Source organism: Cebus imitator, unplaced genomic scaffold, assembly GCF_001604975.1.
Source record: "Cebus imitator isolate Cc_AM_T3 unplaced genomic scaffold, Cebus_imitator-1.0 Scaffold163, whole genome shotgun sequence".
Lineage (NCBI taxonomy): Eukaryota > Metazoa > Chordata > Mammalia > Primates > Cebidae > Cebus > Cebus imitator.
The window spans coordinates 5,197,560-5,217,604 of NW_016107478.1; the positions used below are offsets into that span (position 1 = coordinate 5,197,560).

At 39.8% G+C, this 20,045-nt stretch overlaps 1 protein-coding gene across 1 annotated transcript in view; it reads right to left on the reverse strand.

Annotated features, from left to right (window-relative positions):
• Nucleotides 1-1,209: 1,209 nt before the first annotated feature.
• Nucleotides 1,210-20,045, reverse strand: part of CUNH1orf87 (chromosome unknown C1orf87 homolog) — an 82,041-nt gene continuing 63,205 nt past the window's right edge. The window contains exons 10-12 of the mRNA XM_017544030.2: nt 12,540-12,619; nt 9,055-9,262; nt 1,210-1,649 (exon numbers count right to left, since the gene is read on the reverse strand). Of these exons, the coding sequence (XP_017399519.1) occupies nt 1,489-1,649; nt 9,055-9,262; nt 12,540-12,619 (449 nt within the window). The 3' untranslated portion in view covers nt 1,210-1,488. The remainder of the gene's footprint in view (nt 1,650-9,054; nt 9,263-12,539; nt 12,620-20,045) is intronic.

The following is a 20,045-nucleotide window of genomic DNA, read 5'->3' on the forward strand; positions in this document are numbered from 1 at the left end:
GCACTAACCTTCTGACAAATATTAACTGGCACAACCCAACAGTTTTCTTATCCTCACATCTCTGAGCCTGTTTCCTCATCTGTGAAACAGAGCTGTGAAACCTGGCTCATTGAATTGTCAGAGATGGACCAAACAAAATACGTCAGGTTCCTCAAACACAACAGTTGCTCAATGCATATTAAGTTTTTTGACCTGCTGTTCTAATTTCCCTTACTTGGCATTTTGGTAGGATGAAAAAGCCATGTCTATTTGTTCACTCTTTTGAATCTAAAAGGCAGTTAAAAAGTCCAAGCGTTCTAGAAAGGTCGTCTTCAACAGTCGGCTTCAAGAGTTATTTTTTTCTGGGCAACTTAAGGATTATAAAAACCAAAGCAGGTCAGACTAGAAGATCCTTAAAGAGCACTGATTTTAGTGGATCCACATAGTTTTGTTCTTGAGGCCTTGTCCATAAGAGTACATGAAGCACCTCGTTTTATAAAATGGATAGAAAGGGATAATCAGAGGGTTTTCTGTCTGATTTTACCCTTGACCTAACTTGTTCATTTTGTCTAGCACACAGTTTGGAAACTCAGCACCCTGGTCACCCAGTGTTAGTGATGGTGCTGGGAGCACATTGTCTCTGAAGCTCCAGGCCAGTGTTCTTCAATGAGCTCATGCTACCTGGATGGTGTGATACGTGTGTAACTGTGTGCTTGTGCTGGATGGGAGGTGCAAAGTCGGGGGATGTTAAGAACAGAAGAACTATGGGAACTGGTGGAAAGTTCCACCTGGGTTTCCTGCCCAGACAGAGCAGAGGATGTTACCTATTCCCAAAACCCTTTGTCCCAAGGAGTCCTTCCTCAAAACTTCCATCTGGGACTTTGGGAAAATATCACTGGAGACAGTGTAACATTGTTTAGTTTTGTACTGCAGAAAATATTGGACTTGTTGAGAAAACCTCACTTGAAATTGTTCTACAACTGCTTAAGATTAAGATAATGTATTGGTAATACTTTTATTTTTCTTCTAATGTGGAAATCCATCCTAGAATAATGACCAGGAGAAAAGGTGATTTACCTATCCAAAACGATATATACAGGTCTACTAGGTTCTAGGCACTGTGGGGAAGGGGCAACATGTAATGTTTTTTTTTTTTTTTTTTTACTCTGTGGAATTGTGGGGTTTGAAATAACATTGTTTGATTAGCAATGCAGAAAAATATCAAACATGTAATATTAATAATAAGCTTTATTAAAACAGAAGGAGATTCTAAATAGCTGGGTTCTTGCCACATCAGAAGAGAAAACTAGGTTTCCTCTGATCACTTTGAGCTGCTTATGGGCAAGTGTCATAGCCAGAAACCAAGCCCAAATCAAAAGCATCTACAATATCTGCGTTGGCCTCCACTCTGACAATGCCTCCGCCACTGCACTCAGGCTGGGGAGAAACACGTGTCCGGGTAAAAAGGGAGATAAGGGAAACATCTGTTCTCACAATATGGGCTTGTTATCATAGCTCCTTTAAGTACCGCAGTGCTGGCTCCAAGAGCATATTTTCTCCCAAACGGAATCTGCGCAAGGCCTGGTCGATTTTCCGAGGGCTCAGGGACAGGTTGTAAATGAGATTGTAGTTGTGAATGAGGCGTCTGGCTTGTTCCTTCTCCAGAACTCCTGTGATTGGATTGGGTAGGTGGAAGGATTTTTAAAGAGGACGGAGGGAAAACAGAGAAAACTATATATTAGCTTGAATGACTTCCAGGTAAAGACTAAATGCTAATATTCTGCAACTTTAAGCTTCTTAAAAATCAAGTGACATCTTAAAAATATTTGTAGTTGTGGGTACGCATCACAGATTTCAGGAAGAATCTGAGGGTGATTTCAGGGGAGAGAGAACAAGATGGGATCCAGTAAGAGCCACAGATAAATTCTAAAGCAATTTAAACTTTTCTTTGTAGCTATGAAACTTGTAAAGCCAATGGCCAATTTTTGAAACACTGGGCTGCCTAGTAAAAGTAATTGCTAATTGTCCTGATTTCTTTTTATCTTGTTAAAGTCTCCAAACATATTCCAAAATATGGAGGGATTAAACAGCTTATATTTAAAATACATTTCTCTAAACGTATTTATAGATGTTTCTTAGCATCCGCAGGGATTGGGTCCATGATATTCCTCTCCCCAACACTGATACCAACACTCATGGATGCGCAAGCCCCCAACATAAAATAGAGTAGTATTTGCATCTAATCTATACACATTCTCCTGTGTACTTTAAACCATCTCTGGATTACATGTAATACCTAATACAATGCAAATGATATGTAAATAGTTGTTATATTGTGTTTTAAAATTTGTATTATTTTTGTTGTCACATTATTTCTATTTTTTCAAATATTTTTTATATATGGTAGGTTGTATCTGTAGATGCAGAATGCAAAGATGCAGAGGATTGACTGCCTTGTGACTCCCTCCAGCTTGCTGTGCAATCACAAGTAAAGCATCTAACTTCTCTCTTTTTTTTTTTTTTTTTTTCAGACAGTCTTGCTCTGTCACCAGGCGCCAGGCTGGAGTGCAGTGGTGGGACCTCGGCTCGCTGCAACCTCCACCTCCCGGGTTCAAGCAATTCTCCTGCCTCAGCCTCCTGAGTAGCTGGGACTACAGGCACACGCGACCACGCTCAGCTATTTTTTTTGTATTTTTAGTAGAGACGGGGTTTCACCATGTTGGCCAGGATGGTCTTGATCTCTTGACCTCGTCATCCACCCGCCTCAGCCTTCCAAAGTGCTGGGATTACAGGCAGGAGCCACGACACCCGGCCAGCATCTAACTTCTCATAGCTCAGAGTTTGAATCTGCATAATAGAGGTGGTAACGTGTATGATTGCAAGATATGCTCTGGTACCTACACATTATATACACCAACACCAATGTCAGTGTGCTTTCCACGTTAAGATCGAGTGGGTCGATTTTGATGGTTGTTGGGAGGAGCTGCAATGTGGATCATGGTATCACTGAAGATCAATAAGTCATATACAAGCCCCTAATTGGGAGTTTCTGTGTGTCAGATACGGTGTTTGGTAATATAGGGGATTTAAAGAATTGTTATGCTACCTCTGGAAGTTCTCTGACCCACGGAAGAGAGAAGTTATGCAGAAAATTAACCATAATAATAATGATAATAACCAATATTTAAATATAAAATTTACTATGTCCCAGGAACTGCTCCAAGCATTTCACCAATGTTAACTAATCGAATCCTTACAATAACCCGTTTCATAGAGGGAGAAACTAAAGCCGAGAGACTGCAAGTCTCTTGATTGCCTAAGGTTAACCACTACAATACATTATGAAATGACGGGGAGGAGATTGCTTCAAGTAGGGGTCATTTATTTATTTATTTATTTTTTGAGACAAGGTCTTACTCTGTTGCCCAGGCCAGAGAGTAGAGGCAAAATCATGGCTCACTGTAGCCTCGATCTCCTGGGCTCAATTGTTCCTCCCACCTAACCATCATGAGTAGCTGGGTTTGCAGGTATGTGCCACCACTCTAAGCTAACGTTTTTATTTTTTGTAGAGATGAAGTCTCACTATGTTGCCCAGACTGGTCTTGAACTCCTGAGCTCAAGCAATCCTCCCACCTAGGCCTCAAAGTGCTGAGATTAAGGCATGTGCCACTGTCCCTGACCTCCTTTACACTCCTTTATGTGTGCACAACTGTAAGAGTGATACTGAAATTCTCTCTTAAAGAATCCAGAGGCAGTGACTTGTCACTTTGCAGAAAGCCACTACTAGTCCATTAGAGTTGGGCAGTGGTAGGTACCTATCATCTCAGGTTAAGATATAAAATATTACTTGTTTTTAAATGTGCAAGCACTATTGAGCATGGTGCCACCCTCTCCACTATTGTCTAATGGTTATTCTTAACCGTAGGCCACAACAGGTGGGGTCCTAATCTATTCTGTTCTATTCCAGTATGACCATTTTCTATTCTGTTCTGGTTTGTCCATTGCCTATTTATTTTATACCTCTCTCATCAAAACAGTGGTCCTTTCATTTATGTAAACTTCATTCTTTAAGTTGGCCAATTGCATCTTCGAAGTTCTCTGGTTAGGATGGCTGTTCTCAGTCCTGTCTAGGTTTGCTTCCTCTGGCCATTTCCTCATACCCTGCCTCTGGAAATACAAGGCATGGATTTGGAATAAGTTTATGACTGTAAGACCTTGGGGAGATTACTTTAACTTTTGAGCCTCAGTTTCCTCAGCTTTACAATAGAGATAATTAGCCAGGTACAGTGATGTGTACACATATCTCCAGCTATTCAGTAGGCTGAGATGGGAGAATCTCTTGAGCCTAGGAGTTCAAGGCTATAGTGTGTTATAATCACACCTGTGAATAGCCACTGCACTCTAGCCTGGGTAACACAGTAACACCTTGCCTAACAAGCAAGAAAGTGGCCAGGTGTGGTGGCTCATCTGTAATTCCAGCACTTTGGGAGGTCAAGGATGGGAAGATTACTTGAGGCCAGGAGTTCAAGGCCAGCCTGTATAACAAAGCAAGACTCCCATATCTATCAGAGAAAAAAAAAGAAATGAAAAAAGAAAAAGAAAAATTAGCTGGATGTGGTGGCATGCGTCAACTAAGGTGGGAGGATCATTTGAGCCTGGGAGGTTGATGCTGCAGTGAGTCATGATCATGCCACTGCATTCCAGCTCAGGCAACAAAGTGAGGCTCCTGTCTCAAATAAATAAGTAAATAAATGTCAAAAGAAGAAAAAAAGAGGTAAAGAAAGAGGAAAGAGAAAATAGGGGTAAATTCTGTGAAAATCAATAAAATATTAAGTTCATACAGTATCCAGTACTAGTAAGCACTCAATAATGTGGTAATTGTAATAATTATATCATCAATATTATTTAAAAATATATAAACATTACATATAATTATTATTACCATTTACATCATTTAGTTTATATTTTAATTAAAAATTAATAGTTATGTTAAAAATACATCTAGGAATCACAGTGGTATTTTCTATCTTCTAAGCTTGATAGAAGATTCCTAGAGTCAAGCAAAAAGTCGAAAAGAATGAAATTTGTAACCGTCTAATTTACTCTGTCATTAGGGGATGCCCAGAACAGCTGCATAAAATAGCCCTTACAATCCATCTTAGTGTTGGAAAGCCTGTCTTTTCCAACCAGAACCAAAACGAAATAAATAATAAGAACGCTTTTTTTCTTTTTTTCTTTTTTCTTTGAGATGGAGCCTGGCTCTGTCACCCAGGCTGGAATACAGTGGCGTGATCTCGACTCACTGCAACTTCTGTCTCCCAGGTCTCCCAGGTTCAAGTGATGTTCTTGCCTCAGCCTCTCAAGTAGCTGGTACTACAGGCGTCCACCACCATGCCTGGCTCATTTTTGTATTTTCAGTAGAGAAGGGGTTTCACCATGTTGGCCAGGCTGGTCTTGAACTCCTGACCTCAGTCTATCCACCCCCCTCAGCCTCCCAAAGTGCTGGGATTACAGGCACAAGCCACCACACCCGACCATAAGAACCTTTTTAAAATCCACTTCACTGTACGGTTTACAAATAACTTTCAGTCTCTTATCTCATTTGATCCTTTCTTAAAGCTGGGAATTATGTTTCATTATTATCAGTATTATTTTATAGATGAGGAAACAGGCTCAGAGAATGGAAGTGACTGGCTTTTACGGATCAACCACTGGTGGCGTCTGGATTTGAATCTAAATCTTCTGATTAGAAAAACAAGCAAAATCTTGTGCTCTTTCTAGTATGTCATAGGACTTGGTGTAGCAGGGATTCACAGAGTGCTGGGCTTGAGTTATGGCTCACTATCCTACTGGCTATTATTGTACCACTTTGAGCTTGGCTTTCTCCTCTGTAAATAAGGATACTAATCCTTCAGCATGTTGTTGATGTGAGGATTTAGTGATGTAGTGTATGTAAAGTCCAGACTCATGCAGAGGGATTTCTTTAAGGCTCTCATTGCATTCTTCCTCCTTGAACTCTAAAACATTTTCTATCTAGCCTTTAGTTCAGTGGAAAAATTCCAAATGCAACATTCACCCAGACATTTATCTCAACCAATCTTTTTTTCTTTAGAAAACATGGCCAGTTATTCATAGTCATTCCTTATCCCTTCTCCTCAAGGCTATTTTGTTGACAACCCCCATTAGAGAATAAGCACAGTGGGTTCCCAGAAACAGTGATGTGATGATGGATGGCCTGTCCTCATCCTGGATGAAGAACATGCTGGCCTACATATTTCTTTGCACATAATAAAGAACAGTGATTCATCCATGGGCAAAGCAGGTATCATCTGCTCAGCATCTAGAATGGGGCTACGGTGGTCTGCTAAGTACTGTGGGTTAATAAACTAACAAAGTGACCTCAGTTAATCCTCTTTCCTCATTAAAGAGTTGTAGATTTTCCCAGATCTGGCTGACACATTCCTTGGCTGTTGAGGTACTAATGAATTTCATGGAAACAGAGAAAACAGGCGTAAATAGTGAAGAGGCCATGAGAAAGGCATTTCAAATCTGTCGGAATCTGCTTCCAAAGTCAACAAACTCCGTTTTTCCTCAGAACAGTTCAGAAGTATGAGAAAGCTCCCAGCCTTTGGAGAGTCTCTTAGCAACGAAGTTTATGATCCATCATCCATTGTCACAACTAAGCATTTGTTTCTTTAGAAGTGTCTTTTTTAAAAAAAAATTGTTTTGTTATTGCTTGTAACCCCATCACCACTCTCATAGCACTGGTATGAATACCTAGACTCAGGGTTATTTCAACAACCTTTTTATCTCCTTCTCTCCAGTACCTTCCCTAAATCATCCATCTTAGTTTACATTATGCCCTCCTCTGCATGTATCTCTGGATATTAGGTAGAGAATGAAGCCTCATCCTATCTCTCAGGGTTCATAATAGGTTCTTCACTTTACTGTACATCCAATGTGCACCTCCAGTCCTGTCTTCCTACTCTCTTCTCCATCATACACATTCCACCTTTTAACTTTTGCAGAAGACGACTTCAAACTCAGAATGACCTTTCTGACTATCCAAAGCCTACGTCATCTGAAGCCTCAGCTCAAGTTCTTTCTCTCCCGTGGAGCCCTCTCTGGGTCCCCGCCTCGCATTGGATGGTAAGCCTCCTTTCAGACCTTCGCTTTCCTTTTGACTCTTGAACTCTCATTTGTGCCTTCATTTGTCTCACTCTTGGACTCAAGTGATCTTCTCACCTCAGCCTCCCAAAGTGCTGGGATTACAGGCGTGAGCCACCATGCCTAGCCATGTGCTTTCATTTGTAATACTTAATGTTGTATTTTAATTTTGTTTGTTTGTTTACTGGCATTGAACTACTGCCAGTCTCTGTGCCATACCTAAAGGTAAGCTCCTTGAGGCCAAAGACCATGTCTCACCCTTTTCGGTTTTCCTCTTGGTTCAGCCTCTAACACGGTGTTGGCTCATAAAAGATTTTTAATAAATAACTTTATAATTCAACCAGATGAGTCTTTCAGTTAAAATTTTCAAGTTTTATTTTTCTTAGGTATAATTATTAAAAGTCATTGGATTTGGTATGGCAATTATATTTCCTGTGGTCTAGAATTAAGTTGCCTTGGAAATTCAAAGCAAAACAAAAACACACAAAGAGAATGAAAAGACAGACATTGCTATTGCCATATGATTACTTCTAGACGGTACCAATGCGTACACCAACTCTTCATGAACCATGCTACATAAGTAAATATGACAGTTTGGGACCATGTGCTTTTCTATCTGCTCCCTCTTTTCCCAGGTTTCTGACCTGGTTCTAGACTTCCTTCTTTCTCTCCTTTCCACGTTCCCTTATTTCACTTTCTCTTTCATTCTGCACATAGTCATCAAGGATCCTTCTGAGGTACAACTTTATCACATCACTCCTCTGCTTAGAAACTCTTGGTACTCTCATTATCTTTGAATTGACTCCAAATTCCTTAGTCTGGCATTGAAAATCTTTCAATATCTGGCCCCATTCTATTTCCATCTTTATCATTTAATATTCTTTTTAATAGCCCCATATTGAGCACCTTGCACTGAGCTTCACACACAGCATTTGCACCTTTGCCAGAAAAGGCTACTTCATTCCTTTGTGACCAAACTGCATTTTAAGTTTAATGATTGATTTAACATTAACAGAGCCTTCCCTGATGACCCCGCCAGAAAGAAATTCACCTTTCTCTGAATGCCCACATAGCATACTCTAAAACATTTATCACCATCTATTTTGAATTTGGTTATTTATGCACATTGGCTCATGTATTTGTTTCCTAAAATAAAAACACTATGCAAGGTGCCAGGGATAAAAAAGGAATATAGTATACTGGAGATAGTAGTAAGTCCCTAAATAAAAACATACAATATGTCGCAAATGATGATGAATGTTAAAGAATCCTAAGAGGCCATAGGAAAGTTGGCCTAGATCTGTCTGGGAGTCTCAGAGGAATCATGTTTGAATTCAAACATAAAAGATGTTAAGGCATTGATTAGCCAGAGGACAAGATGGGGAGTTGGCAGGGGGTGGGGTAGGTAGAGGGGGAACAAACAGCTCAGATGAAAGGCTGGGAGTTAGAAATGGCACAGGCATGTGTGAGACAAGGCCTGCTTGAGGCAAGGTAAGTTATTCATTATGACTGGGCAGGACATGCTGAGAGACTATCAATAGTCGGAGAAGAGATTGGCCAGGTGGATAGGGACCAGACAGCCTTGGTAAGGAGTTTGGAGTTCATTCTCTTAGCAGTGTGGTGTCTCTGAAGTATTTTAATCAGGGGAATTATAAAATTGGATTGCGAGTTTACTTTTTGGCAGTAGGGTGCAGAAGGCACTGGGAACACAAAGAAATTATAATCAACCTGATATGGGATTCAGGTCTGATTCATCTTCATATTTCCCGATGTGCTCAGCACAGTGCAGGGCACATGGTTTGTATACTAAGTGTATCATTTGTTCAAGAGGTGAAAGAAAATGAGGTGCCTGCTTTTAGACTAGAATACAATTAGAAAGCTATGCCAGCTTTAAAATTCATACTTCACCTGTGTTACTCAGATCACACAGGTAGAGGGCGTTTTCCAGCTTCCTGAACCTGTCTATCCACGTTTCACATTCTTCGACCTCGTTCTTCACGGCTGGGTTCACCAAGGGCTGGGAGACTGGCCTGATCTTTAAAGGGTTCCGAGGATCTTTGGGGGGTGAAGTTTCGGCAGGAGAGCTTTCTGGCTGCAGCTCCTCTTCTGGAGTTTTCTACCAAAACAACACAAGCATTGGCAACATGTTCACCACCCAGAGCTTCTCCAGTCTTTTGGCCGAAGATGAGGCCACACAACTAGCAAGATTTATTGCAAGGTTTGACTTTGGAAAGCTAAGAGGATGAGCTTCAAATCTTCAGTGCCATAAGATCATATCTGCCAAATCTTACTGGATACAAACACGTTAAGTGTGTGTGTTTAAAGATAAGGGTGACATCATGATTTTTATTCAGTTTTCATTTTTGACTTGCATGAAGCAAAGAACTTTGTAACTGCCTGAAACTTTTCATGATGTTCTACTCTGTTTTGTACTAGTGGAGTCTGCAGGGGGTGGACTTCAGACAGTGCTCATACTTCTTGATAGAAATACCTCTGGGTCGTGAGTTTGAAGTTTTTGACAAAAGACGATTGGAACGATAGTGATATTATCTTAGGCTTGTGGATCTATTTTAAAGGATGTTAAAGCACTCTTAGTCTGCCAGTCCTGTTCATTTAGCAAAGGAAGCTGGGGCCCAGAAAGTACAAGCGGTTTACTAAGGTCACACACATCTTATAGTAGATTCAAGACAAGAAGCAGGGCACAAGGCTAGCTCACCTTAGTGTCTTAACCTCATGGCCAGTATAAAATAGAGGTGATTTATAATTTAATAGACATGTCAGCAGTGCCATGTAAGGCATCCTGACATTTACCAGGTGCAGCAAGTGGACATCTATTATTTGATCTGCCCAGCCCACCTTTTGCAGAAATTGGCCTTTCTGCTGATCTACATGACTGTAGAAAGAACTGCCATGTTCTATCTGCATAGTTTAGGACTAGGCATCTAATGCAAAATGAGCCAATAAACCCATTTTCCAGGAAGTTTGGTATTATTTGTGAGAGAAAAATGGAGGCGATTCTGTGTGAGATACTGGAACTCTAGCAGGCTTTCCATTTTGTGTGCTGCAAATGACAAAAAGCTGGTATGTGGAGAAAGACAAGAGAATATGAAGCTGACAACAGACAGAAGAAAAAAAGATATAGGAAGTCTTGGTGTTAGAATCTCTGGTTTTAGTTCATTATTGCATTTCTGTCCTTTTGGAACATAATATGCTTCTCTATTATTCCAATAAATTAAGCTAGTACAGTTGGTTTTGTTCATTGCAATCTAAATATTCTTAACTAATTCACCATAAAATTATGCCTCTAACTTTTGTATACCATCTGTGTTCCCCCAACTTTCAAATGTCTGAATTTTTCCAATTTTGTACCTTTGTCTCAAACTTCTCACATATAAGCTGTGAGAATCCCAGAGCCTTAAAGAATCGTAAGTGCAATAAGATGCCAAGTTCTGAGCTGGTTAACAAACATGGATTAAGCTGCTGCTGGGGAATGTAAAGAATTCTTTTGTTTGAGATCATGGATTGCTATATGAAATTGTACTCACACGGATGACAAATAACTAGTATGTTTTAAGGAATTCCTATAAAAAGAATTCTACTTTGATAGAATCAATTTTGGGAAAAGCAGAAAGTTTTTATATGGTAAATTAGAATAGTGATTCTTATACTTTGTTTAAAGCATTGGACTACTTTAGAAATCAGACGAAAGCTTTAGGAAATCTGACCAGACTAATGCACATTTGCATACATTTTGATGGATGATTTTAGAGAGATCACAGGTGCCCTTGGATCTGAGAAATTAATTTTAAGTAGTTTTATATTTCTTTAGATAGTTCAACAGTCTCTCTTTGATCACTGAAGACAAGGGAAAGGGGAGATTTGTAGGGGCCTGAATCAGGCTCAAGCAAGTAACTAACAAAGTAACTAACAAACCCTATACTGTTTTGGTCCCACTGTGTAGGGATGAAGTTCACATTCCTTGCTTGACACGCAAAAAAATTTATATTCTAGTTCTTGCTTATCTCCCCAGCTTATCTTCTTTTAGTCCTATATATGTGTATAGGACTAAAATATATATATATATACCTTCTTCTTTGGCCAGCAAAACCTGAAAAATTGAAGCTGTTTTATACTTTTTTGCCTTTATAATGTGGTTACTTCTGTTCTAAAAGCCCTTCTTGCCTTGATTGTTTGGGTTCTTACTCATTCTTCAAGACTCAGCTAATTGTTTACTTCCTATGGGAAGCTTTCCCCAACAACCCCAGGAAGGGCAAGAGGCAATTCCTTGTAGCCCCTCAATCCATCACAGCATTCCTACTGGATGTTGCCTATGTCTATTTCAGTATCACCTCTACTAGAGATTCAGAGACTGGGCCTGTGAGATAGTTTTTAAGGTATCCTTGAGGTATGGCTAGTGGTTGGCACACATTAGGTTGTCAAGACATGTTTAGTAAATGAATAAGTGAATGAATGAGTGATTTTCTCAGGGACAATAGAAAACTTGCTTTACCAACCCCCTGCTTCAGTTTCCCTTTCTAAAAAGTGGGGCAATCAATTCTGTTTGTGCAGGAATGTGAGAAGAATCAATTATCACAGAGATGCAATAAATTCCTTAAACAAGAGGCAAAATAAAAGAGCAAATATATTTTTTATAATCTTATTCACAACAGACTTAACACTCAAGGAGAAAAGCATTTGCTGTTGTTTCTTGCATGGCAAGAGGCTTGCCAAAATGGGTACTATTTTCTAAAATATTTCAACGTGTGAAGTGCATGAAGAGGCCTCCCATCATTTTAAGATGAATTATGTTCTAATCCGGGCATTTAAAAAACAACAACAGAAAAACTCAGCCTGTTTTTAAATTCTGTCTACAACGTCTCCTGGCGAAATGCTGGGAATATTAAAATGGGGTTTAACTGCTTGCCAGATTTTTTTTCTTTCTTTCTTCTTTTTAATCAGAGAGGCTATTACATTTTAAAATGTGATGTCTGGGGAAAAGGTCACCCCCAGTTTCTGGAAGTTGCAATTATGATGTTAAAATCAAGCTCGTAACCACTCTTTATTTTAATGGCAGTTTGTGAATTGGTCACAAGCTTTGGAAAGACATCCAGACATGTGGTACAAGCCCAATTTCTTGGGGCAGTTGGCAAGCCCATCGCCAAGTGATGGTAATAGGTTTCTGCAAACCAGCAAGGACGGAAGCTAACCCATACTCAAGGAGTTATGTTTTTCTCCCTTCTTTGCCCAGGGAGAATCTTGAAGTCAAAGGCAGTCTGACATCAAGGGTTTGGGAGAAAACCAAAACCCACAGGAGAGGGCCCTGTCCAGCATCAGAGAAAAGGCCAAGTATCCATGAAAACCTTCCCCCAAACTCTATATACCCAGGTGCATACCATATGTTCAGTTTTGCTTTGAGACAACTCAGGGACTTCAGGCTCCACTGGAGAGGCAGTGGCTTTCTTTTCATTCTTCCCTGAACAAGAATGAAAAAAAAAAAGGGAAGGGTTGAGCCTGGTCTCTTCATTTAACACACATATATACACCAGTCAACAGCAACAACAAAAACGGAGGCTTTGCTCTGTGGTTGGCACTGTGTTATGTAATGGGAACACACTGATGAGTGAGAAAAACCTGGTTCCCACCCTGGTGGACCTCAGATTTGGAAGTAGATGGCAAACAATGGCTCTAAATTATTATTTAGTTACAAGTTACTATAAATAAAAGAAAAATATGAGAAAACATGAACGTATTTAAGCTTATTTGGGGGCAGGGGTAACAGTGGTGGGGGTTTCGGAGGAAGTGACACAAATTTGCAAACTGAAGGATTGGTTTTAGTTGTGTTCGTGGCGCTTATCACTATTGAAAAGGAGTTATTATCCAGGCAAAGATGATGGTGATGATGCACACAGAGCAGAGAGTTTCAGAACAGCAGAGACAACAGCCTGCAGCAAGGCCCTGACTAAGAAAGGCTTTTATAACTTAGGGAGTTGAAGGGACATCTTCCTGTTGTTCTGCCTCTTAAGAACCTCTGCCCCTCCTTTTGTACACATGTGCGCCCAAAGGACCAGGCACAAGCTTCCTCATCTTCCTTCCTTCTCCTTTCAATAGTCAGTGGTACAGCATGGGAAGAGGTTGAACAGCCTCATCCATAATCCAGTGGATTCTGTTTTCCAGGTATTACTTGCTGCAGGTTGCTGCCTTCATGAATGGAAGAGATTTCCATGGGATGCAGGAAAAAAAATGGACATTAAGAAGGGACCTCTTCCTGTTGTTCTGCCTCTTAAGAACCTCTGCCCCTCCTTTTATACACATGTGCGCCCAAAGGACCAGGCACAAGCTTCCTCATCTTCCTTCCTTCTCCTTTCAATAGTCAGTGGTACAGCATGGGAAGAGGTTGAACAACCTCATCCATAATCCAGTGGATTCTGTTTTCCAGGTATTACTTGCTGCAGGCTGCTGCCTTCATGAATAGAAGAGATTTCCATGGGATGCAGGAAAAAAATGGACATTACGACCTGTGGAAATCCTCTAAGCCTTATTGCAGGTATCCTTCATTGATCACTCAGTACCTTCCATCTGACGTGGCGACTTATGTATTTTGCAAGTCTGTGTGATGACCGTACAGAACAGATTTTGGGGAGCCTCAGCTTCATTATTCAGTGCGTAATTCAGATATGCCATTAACAAATACATATTATTTCTAAATTGAGCCTCACTACTTTTAGTAAAAATGATTTAATCAATACATTTTAAACAAAGGAGGCAGTGTACCATAGTGGTTGAGAGTATAAGCTCTAGAGCTAGATGCCTTGGCATTGATTCCTGGCTTCTTTCTTTGTTAGTTGCATGACCTTGAGCAAATTACTTGTCCTCTCTGTGCCTCAGTTTCCTCTTCTGTATCAAGAGGATAATGACACCTATAGGCTATTGTAAGGGTAAAATGGACTAGAAAGTGTAAAGCAAGTGCCTGAAACATAGCAAGTGCTCAGTAAATGTTAACTAATAGTGTTATCTAGGTAAGGATATTTTTATTATACATAAATTCACTTATCAATTTTAAAGCCTTTAGTTAGATGGGCTTTTAGCATCACACTTATGAATCACTATGAAAGTTCTCCCTCAATTTTTTGATGAAGAAGACATGTGATTTCATAATCTTTGAAACCCCAGCACCCCTCATTAGAATTAAATACTAAATGAATGCATGGTGAATAAATGAATGATCATGGGTCCTAATATGCAGTTTGAAAAATAAAGTCACTAGATATATAGTGTCATTTCTCTAATTCCTTTTCCAGTCCTGGGAAGGGAGTGATTTTTCTCTGTATTTCTTTACCTTCTAATGTCTACCCCAGATGCTGTATAGAGCAAACCGTAATAGTGGCTAAAAGAAGAGTATCATGACATCCAGTTAGAGCAGCCCCTTCAAGGCAGATCTTATTTGATCTGTTGAACATTTAAGTTGTCATGAGAACCCATCCTCACCTAGTAGCATTGGCTACTGCTTAGTTTAACCAATATGTGAAAGAAAAGCTTTCTGTTTAATATGGGGGATAAAAGGTTCAAAATACTCTGAATCATACAGCTCTCCAGTGAAAGGGATTCTGGAAGCAGTATGTGGTGTAAGGGGAGGAGGATGAACAGACAGACCTAACGTCTAACCCTGATTCTTCTCTTTACCAGTTTCAAGCTTTTGGATCCTAATTCTTTAATTTGTGAAATTACAGAAATTTGCAATAATATTGTGGAGATTAACAAAAACCCTAGGTAAAATGCCTAACACAGGGCAGATGCTCAATACAAGCTATTATTATCTATTGTTGTGTTGTTATTATTACGTGCCCTTAAGCAAATTGAGCTACCCTGGAGAAGAGAAACTAACATGAATTATGATGTGCCAAACATTTTTTGGGACACTGTTCAATGCATCATTCTTTTAAAAATAAGATCTAGAACCTAGAATTTGTCCTCATCCAGTTCTTCTCTGCTGTCTGCACTTCTAAAACTTCCATTAGGAAAAAATACATACTAGCCTACTTGGTCTCTTTTAAGATTCCCTTTCTCCTTCCTAATACCTAACAGCATATAATGGCTTGCACATGTAAAAGTTGTTTGAAAAATCTGAGGCAGAGCTATTTTTTTTCTTTCTAACACAGCAAGAAGGATAAATAATAACCATCTGTCTAGTCTGCCAGTTGAAGATTTGTACCAGAGGAAATAAGCCAAGCCGGCTTCTAGAGATTTCCAGGTGTAGGAAGGGCCAGGCTTTACAGGGTTGCCAGGGGTTCTGATAGTCACATAGCCAGCGCTCCTGTCTGCCCTCACTAATGACTTGAAATCGGTAGTCTTTAGCACTGGCTGCATGTTAGACCCACCTGCGCAGCTTTGAAAAGTACCAGTGCTCAGGCATCACACCAGACCAACTAAGTCAGAATCTCAGGAGGTGAGAACCCAGCTCAGTACTTTTTACCCTCCCTATGTGATTCTAAACTAAAACCAGGGTAGAGAACAACTGATTTTAATAAAAGCTTCTGGCTTCAGTGGACCTACTCAATGAAGCTTTTGTGAGAAGGAAATTCATATATGTCAAATATCTATCAATGGCAGACATTTCCACATATTATAAAGAATTAACCCTGTGAGGTGAAAATCCCCATTTGACAGAAGAGGAAACTGAGGCAATGAACGTGTTAGTTCCCTCCTTAAGATGACAGAGGCAGGGTTATGTCTGTGACTCAAACTAATTCATTTATGTAACAAACATTTAAGTGCTTACTATATGCTAGACACTATAAGACAGAATTTTTCCTTCATGGAGTGTGCATTCTAGTGGTAAGAACAAAGAGATGCATCAAAGAATGTCAGGTAGTGATAAGTGCTATAGACACAACCAAAACCAATGATTGGGGTGTGGAAAGTAATGACAGTTGCCATTGTAGGTAGGGAATTTACCAATGACCTCTTTAAAGAAGTGACATTTAAATAAAATCCTGAACAGAGGAGAAACAAGGGAGCAAGCTGTGAAAATCTATGGGTAAAGATCACTGGAGGAAAATGTTACAGCAAAGGCAAAGGCCATGAGGCAGGAGTGATTGGTGCATCAAGCAAAAACTGAGAGCAGAGCCTGGGTGAGGCAGAATGAAAAAGGAAGAGAAGTGGGTGAAGTGTTCACAGGGCTAAAAAGCCCTATGGGTCATGCCATGTGACTGAAGCTGATTTGTGTGTGTTTGCGTGAGTGTGTGTGCTTCTCAGCATTCATTTTTCTTTTCCTTTGGTGGTTCTCTCCTTCATTATCCCCTTCTGAAGATAGAAACCATGTTTTGCTTTGTGGTGACTACTCCTACTCCACCCCAGTGCATTATGGTTTGGTTGGACTGACTCCCCACTTGCAAGTCCGGGCTTGATCTCTGATTAGTTTAAGCCTATCATGATATCCCAATCACAGTGTTGGTTCAACGATGGATGTAAAACTCAATCTAAGCCTCTATATGAGAAGAAATACTTGCTACAGTTCCTTAGATAACAAGGTTCTCTCCTTCTTGGGAGAACACCTGTCCAAAGAGTGTGCAGTGAAGATGTGATGACTGTAGCTACCCTAGCTATTTTGCTGTTGTGGAATGTCTAATTGAGAAACTACCATGTAGAGCCTGAAGATGATGCCAACAGCAGGTAAAGCAGATCAGAAAGCCAGAAATAAGGCAGATCTTTGATTTTGACATTTGAATGGCTACAGCCCAAACCATTCCTGCAGCCCTTGTTGCTGCCAGAATTTTCAGCTAAATAAACCAAAATCTCTATATTGCCTAAGCCAACTGAGTTTGATTTTCTGTCCCTTCAATAGAAGTAGTTCTCATTAGTAACTAGTATAAGCATTTTTTTCTTAGTAAAAAGATGGCCAACTCTTCACCATTTTTCTGTTTTCTTGAGTTATAGATAAGTCTTAAAGAAATCTTTGAGGGGTGTCAATGAGCCTCTTTGGCTACTCTTCATTTCCTTTGAATTGTCCCTTGTCAGCAGCCATGAAAAAGCTCTGCTTTTTCCTTCTGTGTCATCTTCTTCTTCTCTCTCATTCACAGGCTCCACAGTGAAGAGATTCAAGTTTGAGGTCATACTTCGTTTTTGTGAAATACTATTTTAGACCTTAGACCTTACCATGTTTAGAGGGGCCTAAGCTCTTTTTATATTTGTCTTAATGGGAGTTCATCATATTTCTTAGATCTGTGGCTTAAAGTCTTTTACTGCTTTTGGAAACTTCTCAGTTACAATTGCTTCAACTTCAGCTTTATTCTCTTTCTCCTGTTTTTCTGTGACTTCGGTTGCATGTATGCTGGATGTTGTCACCATTTCCTATGCGACTCTTACGTACTTTTTTTTTTTTTGGACACGGTCTCACTCTTTTGCACAAGCTGGAGTGCAGTGATATAACCAGAGCTCGCTGTAGCCTCAACCTCATGGGCACAAGCAATCTTCCTACCTCTGCCTCCCAAGTAACTGTGTCCACAGGTATACACCTCCATGCCTGGCTAATTTCTTTATTATTTGTAGAGACAGGATTTTACCTTGTTGCCCAGGCTGGTCTCAAACTCCTGGGCTCAAATGATTCTCCCACTTTAGCCTCCCAAGATGTTAGGACTGTGTGAGCCACCACACCCAGGCTCTTACATACTTTTTAGTGTATTACATCCTAATTTTTCATCCATGCTTCAACCTGGTTATTTTCTATTGAACTATATTACAGTTCACTAGTCCTTTCCTCAGTGATGTCTAATCTGTTAAACCCATCTGTCGAGTTTTTAAATTTTAAATTTTATATGTTTAAGTCTAGATATTCCATTTGATTTAAATTCTTTGCTGAAAATTCTCCATCTTGTCATTTATTTTCTTGAACATATTAATTGCTGTTATTTCAAAATCTAAGTCCTGTTTTATGTCATCCCTGGCAATTTTTAATTGAAGCTGGACATATCGTGTGGAAAAATTAAGCGATTTTGTATGATACCTCCTTCCATAGAGAGGGTTTCTCCTTCTTCTATCTGGTAGCTTAATTTGAATTCCAAATGAGTCTCAAACAAATATTCTTTTGTATTTTATCTAATTTTCTAGTTGTTCTTGCCAGGAAGTTTTGCATGCTAGAAAGTAGTCTCTACTTGTCATTAGTATAAATCATAGATATTAAGTATTTATGTGAAAATTATGTATACATTGAAAAACCAGTTCCCAAGATTTTTATGATTCTTAATCATATAAATTTTCTAATAAAGGCAGTACACATAAAATGAGTCATTTTAATTAGGTTATCATAGCATCTTAGAGTGCAGAGGGGTCCTAGGAAAGAGAAAATTCACAATTCTACACATCCATAAAAAGTAACTTTCTTTAGTTTCTGTATAATGCCCCTCCATCACTTTCATAACATTTACCTGTAGAGCTAAAGAAGGGGCAGAAAAAATGGCTCACTTAGTGCTTAAGACCATTTAGTCATCACAGATCCAGCAGTAGAGAAATGGGAAGAGACCAAGACATTGTCTAAGTAAGTAAGCAGTGAGCTATCACAACAGTGCAACAACAGCAACACTACTCCAACTACGTAGCTCTGGAAAGTGACATGTTGCCTAAAAAAATTAGTGTTGCCTCTTTTGTTTGTCAGAGTCATAATCACTGTATAAGGTCAATAGGGCAGATTTGCGTTTTTCTATTATATTTTTTCCCATTTTAGAAATAAGAAAAATGAGTCAGAGAGAAATAATATGTGTCCAAAAATAATAGTTGTTTAGTTTTGTGAGACTTCAATTTATTTTTTTACATATTTTTTTATTTTTATTTTTGCTATTCCATATGCTGTGGTCTTAATGGTGTTCCATGCGCCCCCCTCCAAAATTTATATGTCGAATCCCTAATCTCAGAACGTGACCTAATTTGGAGATAGGGCCTTTAAAGAGGTGATTAAGTAAAAATGAAGCTGTTAGAGTGGGTTCCAATCCAATGTGACTGATCTTCTTATAAGAAGAGGAAATTTAGACCTATTGAGACACCAGGGATGCGTGCGCGTGCTTGTGCGTGTGCACACACACACACACACACACACACACACACACACACAGAGGAAAGCCATGTGAGGACCTATTAGATGATCCTAGCATTAGAAAAGAGCTACTGCTACAATGTTTTTCAGCACTGTCAACCCTAGCCATGTGTGAAACCTCAGGTCAGATGAACAGCCGCATGGCGTCACTTCAATGGTCTCCTCATTGACAGCATGATGCTTTGTAAGAGATCCAAGCACAGCCACCTTCTTAGAGCCTTAAACTATGTTGCAGTCCAAGAATCAGCAGTGTAGAATCCCCTCTGAAATCCTTCCTCCAGCTGCTTGACATTTCCTTGTAGACCCTAGAATCATCTGTGTGGTGACTCTAGCTACTAGATTCTGATGGTAGTACCCCTTTCTCCATGTTTCCTCAGCCTTAAGGTGATAGCTGCTTCCTTCGGTTACTAATGTCTGGATTACCTCCCTGTAGTGGATTGAGTTGTGTCCTCCTGAAAAATATGTTCAAGTCCTAATCACTGGTATATGTGAATCTGAGCATATTTGGAAACAGGATCTTTTCATATGTAATCAAATTAAGAAGTCATTCTAGATTAGGGCAGGCCCTACTTGGGATGACTGGTGTCTTTATAAGATAAAGAAGAGGGATGCTTGGATACAGAGACACAGAAGAGACAGAAGTCCTTGTGAAAACAAAGGCAGAGATTGGAGTTACACAATAACAAGACAAAGGAGGCCTGGGGCTACTAGAAGCTGAAAAAGACAAGAAAGAACTCTTCTTTAGAGTTCAGAGAGAGCCTGGCCCTGCACACACCCTGGTATTTCCAGTCTCCAGAACTGTGAGAGAATAAGCTTC